The sequence below is a fragment of the Gossypium hirsutum genome, chromosome A05, assembly GCF_007990345.1.
Source record: "Gossypium hirsutum isolate 1008001.06 chromosome A05, Gossypium_hirsutum_v2.1, whole genome shotgun sequence".
In the NCBI taxonomy this organism is placed as follows: domain Eukaryota; kingdom Viridiplantae; phylum Streptophyta; class Magnoliopsida; order Malvales; family Malvaceae; genus Gossypium; species Gossypium hirsutum.
In genome coordinates, this window is record NC_053428.1 from 106,695,213 (window position 1) to 106,703,785 (window position 8,573).

General features: G+C 37.5%; 1 protein-coding gene across 1 annotated transcript; it reads right to left on the reverse strand.

Moving 5' to 3' along the window:
- Positions 1-4,249: 4,249 nt before the first annotated feature.
- On the reverse strand, positions 4,250-5,982 carry LOC107960912 (G-type lectin S-receptor-like serine/threonine-protein kinase LECRK3). Its single transcript, XM_041112047.1, has 3 exons — positions 5,890-5,982; positions 5,322-5,509; positions 4,250-5,213 (listed from the first exon to the last, which is right to left on the reverse strand). The coding sequence occupies exons 1-3, from the start codon at positions 5,980-5,982 to the stop codon at positions 4,250-4,252; spliced, it is 1,245 nt and encodes a 414-aa protein (XP_040967981.1).
- Between the last annotated feature and the right edge of the window lie 2,591 nt (positions 5,983-8,573).

Here is an 8,573-nt window from a genome sequence, read left to right on the forward strand (position 1 = left end):
TGTAATATTATAATTTTAATCTTTGTCATGTTATATAATTTAACTATTTTATATGTACTACTATTGTTTTAATTTGTTACTAAAGCTTTAACTATTTTATGTGTATTGCAGGAAAAATGCGTAGAAGAAGATTACGAGATTTAAGTATTGTCCAGAATACTCCAAATTCGGAAGAAGGAAATAGTGAACAGCAGACAGTTGTTGGATCTTTGAATGTGCCGGAGACACTTGATGAGCCTGAAGAATTTCAAAGTAATGTTATGTTCATTTTACATGTGTTGACTTTTATTATTGAATTATTTGTCAATTTTAATATAATAATAGTATATCATTGTTTAGCTGAAAGTGGTGAGACGCGTAGAGTTCGAGGACGTACGCTACTTAGAGATTTATACGACTTAGATCCTGTCGAGCGTGTTAAAGTAAGTAGAAATACTCATGGTCAGCCTGTTGGATCTGAAGCTTGACTTTTAGCAGGCTATTTGGGAATTTTAGCACGAAATGCAAATATGTTGCCCATCAACTACGAATCATGGCATCACATGCCTGATAGCAACAAAAATCAGGCTCTCGCTAATATTAAGGTAACAAAATGTGAATGCAATTTATAATACTTTGGTTTAAGTTTCATTTATATTTACATTCTAAACTTATGTTTTTTTAGGAGAGATTTGCTTTAGAAGTCTCTGATGATTATATCAAGAAGGCATTAGGTAAAAGATGGAGAGACAATAAAAGCACTTTAAAGAAACAATATTTTAAGAAAGACATAAGCCTCGAGGAAAAACTGAGAAATGTTCCGCCAGGAATGCTGAGGTATCAATGGGAAGATGCTGTTAGATTTTGGAATTCAAAGAAAGAAGAGGTATTGCGTATTTCCAAACTCTTATATATAGTGTTTACTATATACGTAATAATAATTTTATTATGTAGGACTGTGAGCGAGTTGGAACAAGCAGCAGACAAAAACAAAAATTCACGCATACAGCAGGGTTGAGAAGTTTTGCTTCTGTAGCTGAGGCCGAGGTATTATGAATTTATTAATTCTTTCAAATATTAATAACTTTCTATTATTAAATAATATTCTTACTACTATATTGTAGGAAGTCAAATCCGGACAAAAATTTGGACGCCTTCAGCTTTTTGAGATTACGCATAGGAAGAAAGATGGATCTCATATGACATCCGAAGCTGGAGAAATTATGGTATATTCACTTAATAATATTTGATTTATTCTAAATATTTATAATCTTTAATTATAATTGTTTAATTCAATTCATCATTAGTAGTTTTAAATAATGTTAAGTTATGTTGCATTTCTTTTTATTATATATTTCGTTTCTAACTCTTTAATTGATCTTTTAGGAGAAACTAAAGGAGAAGAAGGCGGAATATGAAGTGATTGCTTCGAGTGATAGTTCTGTTAATCTTGAGAACATTGATAACAAAATTATCACTGAAGTTTTGGGTCCTGAAAGGTACGGTCGGGTTCGATTTCAAGGATCTGGTGTTACCCCGACCCAATATTTTGGATCCGGCTCCTAGCAATACATGCCTTCCGGAAGTCAAGCTCAAGCTGAAGTTCAGAGGTTAAGAGACCAGATAGCTCAGATGCAAGCGAACATGGTTGAGCAAATTGCCGAGGTTCAACGAAAATATGAAGAACTCCAGCAACAACTTAGAGCGGAGGCAGCAGAGAGGGAGGCAGCGGCTGCAGCGAGAGAGGTAGAGGCACGAGCGATGGTAGTAGAACAGAGCAAAAAGTACGATGACCTCCAGCTACAGCTTCAGCAGATGATGCATATGTTTCAACAATCGCAAAAGCCGCTGTCTTAGACATTAGTTTTCTTATTGTAAGAATGTTTTTAAGTTTTGTCACGTTTAACATTATTGTAAAAATATTTTAAATTATACTTTATTTATTAATTATATCATATATCTTTAGTTAAATTTGAAGTATCATTTAGAATTAATGTTTTTGGTTGTATTTTTTATGTTAAATTTGCTGTTTTTGGCTGCATTTTATATTATATTTGTTGTATTTGGTTGGATTTTAATGCAGGAAGGGCTGGATATTGGTGAAAAAAAAATTACAAATCTGCCAAAATTAGCGGCGTTTGTAGAAAAAGCACCGCTAAAAGCCTTGACCTTTAGCGGCGTTTTTCCCACAAACGCCGCTAAAAGCCTTGACCTTTAGCGGCGCTTTTCTCACAAACGCGCTAAAAGCCTTGACCTTTAGCGGCGTTTTTTCCACAAACACCGCTAAAAGCCTTGACCTTTAGCGGCGTTTTTTTCCAATAAACGCCACAAAACCTATAGCGGCGTTTTTTGTGGCATTTTAGAAAGCGCCGCAAAAAGTTTTAGTGGCGCATAAAAGCGCCGCTAAAGGCTAAAAAAAGCGCCGCTAAAAGTCTATTTTCCTGTAGTGTTTGATGGATAACACTTGTACATATGTTAATATCCATTGCCTCTACATCTATTAACATTATAACTTAGTGAACTAATTATGTTTGTATTAAGAATAAACAAGTTAGCTAGATATCACTCTTAAGTTGCATGAGGCAGTTCCTGTACTAGTTTGATGTTTTATAGATATATGACTTAATTGTCTAATTTAATCCAAAAGTCATCTTTTCTTTTGCATGTTTGGTTTGCTTGAGTACAAGCAAAGAGTTAAATATGGAGAAGTTTGATCTACCATAATTTGATATGGCAAATTAGACTTTGCCAATATACTTAAGGACCTTATTCTCAAGCAAAGTAGCATTTTTTTCATAGTTTTTCATATTTTTTAGATTTTAAGTTAATAAGTGTAAATGTCTTGTTTTTATTCATTTTATGATCAAATTTGGCCAATAGTACTACTGGGGGGCCTAACATTTGGTTGAGTGGTGTAAGGATTTGCTGAGGTTAAAAACGAGTGAAAACGACACCAAAGGAAAATGTATCGCGATTTCCATACCTTGAAATCGTGGTACCTCCAACAGTATAGAAAGATGGGAGACCACATTTTAGTGGTATTGTATTATCCACTCTCAAAGAAGACCCCAAGTTTCAAAACTACCTGAGGAATCGAGATATCTTTTTCTAGGTATCACGACACCAACTTTGTGAGGGGGACAAAATTGGATAAAAAGAGTAGTCTTTTTCTACCCGATCCACCAATCAACTAAGGCCCATGTAAGGGCAATTTTGGCAATGAAATACTAACAGCATTCAACTTAAAATAACCAATTTTGGTTGAGGAGAGGAGACACACATTAGTTTAGTTTTAGCCTTAGTTTTCTCTAGGTTTTCTTCTTTTTCTAGGGTTTTTTTTTTATTTTCATTTCTTTAGCGGTAGATTTTATATTTCCTAACAACTTTCTTTCTTGTTTTAGTTGTTCTTAGTAGTAGTTAAATTAGTTATTACTATAGCTTAAGTTTATTTGCACTTCCAATCCCTATACCTTGGTTGTAATACATTTCTAACTTTAGTTTAATGCATTTTAGTTTCTTTTACTTTAAATCTGTTAAAGTTTATTCCTTTTATGTTTATTGCTTTAGATTTCCTTGTTGAATGCCTTTAGTTTTATGTTAAGTTTTCTTTCATAAAAATCCAAATTTTCATATTTTTTTCTTAAACTTCAATGTTTTGTTTGCTTTTCCTTTCCATGTCCATTCTCTTTATGTTCAGCATAAATTGCTAAACCTAAAAAAGGATTTGGTTAAAGAAAATGTAGGAAAGCTGATTTTTCAAAAAAGGACCAAATTGTAATATTTGGACTAAATTAAGTAGACTTAAAAAATTAAGAAGTGATGCCCCTAAGGGAATATCTAGGCAAGTGAGACCGAAAGATAATCTTTTCTAAGATTTTCTTTAAAGCTCTAAAATTTTTAGAAACACACCCCAAAGCAATCGTTTATCAAACAATTTAATCATGTCTCTTACTTAAATTTAACAAACATACCACATTGATTTTAAAAGTATTTAATAGTTTAACATTTAATTTTTCAACACAACACATAAGTGAAAACAAAGGAAAAACACCATGTATACTTTTAATATTATAATTGATGTATAGATTAGAGACCTTTCACTTATCACATTATAATTGATGCATAGAACATAAAATGTTTTTCATTTCAACAACCAGATAGTTTCCAAAATGACAAATATTGAAATTTTATTTTAAAAATTACTCATCTAATTATTATTAATTACATGAAAAACATAATTAAAATAAACCCAACTTCAAAGTTAAAAACACTAATTAGTAACATGGGGAAGTGATGGAGATGGAGGGACTGGTGCAGTCATTATTCCTTCCAGCATCAAGATCACATTTTTCATCAGTGGACGCAAATTGGGATCATCTTGAATGCACCAAAGCCCCACCTTCACAAACCTTTCCACCATTTTCATGTCCACTTCTTCTTCACCTTCCACGAGCTTATTCAACTCTCCCCCAACAAAGCAATTGTTTACAAATGTTGAAAGCAGTATCTCATCTGCACTGCGACCTTCTACTTCTATGTTGCTTCTGCAACATATGATCTCCAACAGTACCACTCCGAAACTGTATACATCAACTTTTACCGATAACAATGCACTGTTTTGCCATTCAGGTGCCGAGTACAATGCTGTTCCACTTGTACTGCTTGTTTGATTAGGCCTCAATAGCTTTGCCAATCTGAAATCTGAAATCTTTGCAGTCAATGAATCATCCAAGAGTATGTTGCGGGGCTTAATGTTGCAATGGATGATACTCACCTCACACTCTTCATGTAAATAAAGGATACCTTTAGTCACGTCCAACGCTATTCTGGCTCTCTGTTTCCAAACCGGGCGTTCATTCCTGTTGAATAGAAAATCTGCTAGTGAGCCATTGCTCATGTATTCATAAACAAGGAACTTCCTTGAACCTTCCATACAAAATCCAAGCAATCGGACCAAGTTCCTGTGGTTATTTCTTCCAATGGATGTCATCTCAGTTCGAAACTGATCCCTTTCTCCTTCCTTAACCATTCCTAATCTCTTAACAGCAATACTTTTACCATCACCTGGCGAAGTTCCTTTATAAACCGCTCCAAATGAGCCTCTACCCAACTCATCTTGGAAACCTTGTGTTGCTTCATCTAGCTCATTGAAAGTGAATGATTGTAGTGTAAATTGCTCGGCAAATCCTGAACTTTTACTTTCTAAAAGCTTCTCATAACTATGGACTCGATGCCTGTATAACAAGAAGCTACATATTGCAATCACAAAACACAAGCTTGCAACGGAACCCAAACTTAAGCCCATAGTTAAAATGAGGCTTTGGTTTCCTTCGCTTACCAACATTGGACTTGTTTCAGGTGGGGGGCTAATGGTGCTACCCGGAATCAACTTGATGAAGGCTGTGGTTGTTATATTTACATGTTTTCTACCATATTTAAGCGGTAATGAATACATGCTACAGCGATTTGGGCTATAGAGTGCTCCACCACAGGAGCAATCATCCTCGCAAGCTTTCTGTTGAAAGCTGGACTGCAATGCAACATGGAGCCAGAAGCATGCTACTGTCGAGACCAGCAGATATCGAGCTCAGCTCATTTTGCTTGGCGCGCACGAATGGTTTTTGGACCAAATGAAGCAACTGACATTGCTGTTTTGTTTTGATGTAATTTAGTTTAGTTCAACTTTAACTAGTTTCCAAAGTTAGTTGGATTAAGTTTGTGATTGGATTGATGATGTAAAAGCTGATATGTCAGCTTATTTTGTATTTGACTTAAGCTTGTATTAGTTTAGTTTAAGTGGGAGCAGTTATGTCATTAGGTAACAGTCAAATGAATCAAAATTTGTAACTCTTTTATATATTCAAATTTTGAATGAAAATTGGTAATGTTCAGTTACAATTCTTGCTGTACATTCAAGTTTCTTGCTTGCTGCTCTGCTTGTTTTCTTTTTCTGCTTCGATTACTCTTGCTTCTGCTTGCAAATCTCTTTGTTGCTGCTGCCATTGTTCCAACAAATGGTATCATGAGCCCGAGTCTTTGAGGGGCCTTTGCTTGCATTCTGTTGATTTCAATTTAAAATCTACAGCAAAGCTTAAAACTAAAAAGGATCGAAGCACTTAAACTCAGTCTAGCAAGATGAGTTTCACTCCACCACCTCCACCAGTGCTCACTGGAGAAAACTATCACATTTGGATAGTTAAAATGAAGACTTATCTTCAGGCACACGATCTTTGGAGTGTGATTGAGAATGATGCTGAACCACCTCCATTGAGAGCCAATCCCACCATTGCACAGATGAGGCAGCATGCTGAGGAGCGAGCCAAGAAGCATAAGGCTATGGCCTGCTTGCAAAATGGAGTCTCTGATGTGATATTCACTCGCATCATGGCTTGTGATTCACCAAAACAGGCCTGGGAGAAGCTGAAGGAGGAGTTCATGGGGACTGACAAGACAAGGCAACAGCAAGTGATCAACCTCAGGAGAGATTTTGAAAATTTGAGGATGAAGGAGTCTGAGACCATCAAGCAGTACTCAGACAGGATAATGGCCATTGTCAACAGCATTAGGCTCCTAGGAGTGGACTTCACAGAGAGCAGAGTTGTTGAAAAGGTTATTACAACTCTCCCTGAGAAATTTGAGTCTAAAATCTCTTCACTTGAGGACTCGAGGGACTTATCAGCCATTTCATTGTCTGAGCTGATAAACTCCTTGTATGCACTTGAGCAAAGGAGGGCAAATAGGCAGGAGGAGAATCCTGAAGCTGCTTTCCAGGCTAAAGCCAGTGAAGGCTCAAGCATGAGTGCAAAAGGCAAGAAGCCTTGGCACAATAGAAAGGCCAAGTCAGGAAGAGATGAAGCAAAAAGGGTGTTTCCACCATGTGTTCACTGCAAGAAGACAACACATTCAGAAAAATATTGCTGGTTTAGGCCAGATATCCAGTGCAGAAAGTGTAAGCAGTTTGGTCATGTAGAGAAGGTGTGCAAGGGAAAACCAAGGGAGGCTGCTCTACAACAAGCTAGACCAGCTGAGGACATGCAAGCTCAGGAGGAGCATGTGTTTACAACAACCTGTTTTGTTGGCACAACAAAAACCAGCAATGATTGGCTACTAGACAGTGGCTGCTCACACCATATGGCAGCAGATGAGAAGTTGTTCAAGGGCTTAGACAGAAGCTTCCACTCTAGGATCAGAATTGGAGATGGCAAGCTAATTGAGGCTAAGGGCAAGGGCAGTGTGCTGGTTAGCATTAGTTCAGGTAACAAGCTGATCTCAGATGTGCTTTTTGTACCTGACTTAGACCAGAATTTGCTTAGTGTAGGCCAATTAGTTGAAAAGGGCTATACATTGGTTTTTAAGGATGGTTGCTGTACTGTTCAAGACATGAATGGTCTGGAGTTAATCTCAGTCTCCATGACCGATAGATGCTTCATGCTGGATGTTAGCCAAGTAGAAAGAAAGGCATACACCAGCCTTGCTGACAACACTGACTTGTGGCATAGGAGACTAGGCCATGCCAATTTCAGATCGCTTGATCTGCTACATAGGCTGAATTTGGTTGATTACATTTCAAAAGTTGAGGTTAGTAGGAATGTTTGTGAGGTTTGTCAGCTTGGTAAGCAGGCTAGACTGCCTTTTCCTGCTGACAGTGCTTGGAGAGCTCAAAATAAGCTCGAATTGGTGCACTCTGATGTTTGTGGTCCTATGAGAACACATTCAATCAGTGAGAACAGGTACTTTGCCCTGTTTATAGATGATTTAACAAGGTTGTGCTGGGTCTACTTCTTGAGGCAAAAGTCAGAAGTGTTTGAAGCCTTCTGTAAATTCAAGGCTTATGCTGAAAATCAGTCAGGCTGCAAAATTAGAGCTTTGAGGACTGATAATGGCTCTGAATATGTGTCTGGGAGATTTCAAAAGCTTTGTGACAGTGATGGGATTCAACATCAGCTCACAACAGTCTATACTCCTCAACAGAATGGAGTCTGTGAGAGGAAGAATAGGACTGTGCTGAACATAGCCAGGTGCCTCTTGTTTCAAGGCAAGCTTCCAAGTCAGTTTTGGGCTGAGGCAGTTAACACCTCAGTGTATCTGCTCAATAGACTGCCAACTAGAGCAGTCAAGGATAAGACTCCTTATGAGGCTTGGCATAGAGTTAAACCTGTAGTAACACACTTGAAAGTGTTTGGTTGTGTGTGTTACGCTCTTGTTCCAGTAGAAAAAAGAACCAAGCTCGAGAGCAGGGCCACTCCAGGAATTTTTGTTGCTATAGCAGCAACAAGAAGGGCTATAGAGTTTATGATCCTATAGCAAAGAAAGTCTTAGTCAGCAGGGATGTAAAATTTGATGAAGAAAAGGTGTGGAATTGGAATAGTGCTGAAGCTAACATGTTTGAAATGGATCAGTTGGACTTGGTTGCTGAGCCTACAGAAGAGGAACCAAGTGAAGATGCTGTAGATGACACACCAGTGAGGGGCACCAGAACTTTGGCTGATGTCTATCAGAGGTGCAATGTTGCTGTGATTGAGCCCTCAGACTTTGAAGAAGCTGCCAAGGACAGAAGCTGGATGGAAGCTATGGAAGCTGAGCTGGAAATGATC

Coding starts and splice junctions, on each gene's coding strand:
- LOC107960912 (XM_041112047.1), bottom strand. CDS start 5,982: ATGGCAGCAGCAACAAAGAGATTTGCAAGCAGAAGCAAGAGTAATCGA. Junction 5,510..5,889: donor AGCAAGCAAGAAACTTGAAT/GTACAGCAAGAA, acceptor GTTGCATTGCAG/TCCAGCTTTCAACAGAAAGC. Junction 5,214..5,321: donor CCACCTGAAACAAGTCCAAT/GTTGGTAAGCGA, acceptor CTTGTTATACAG/GCATCGAGTCCATAGTTATG.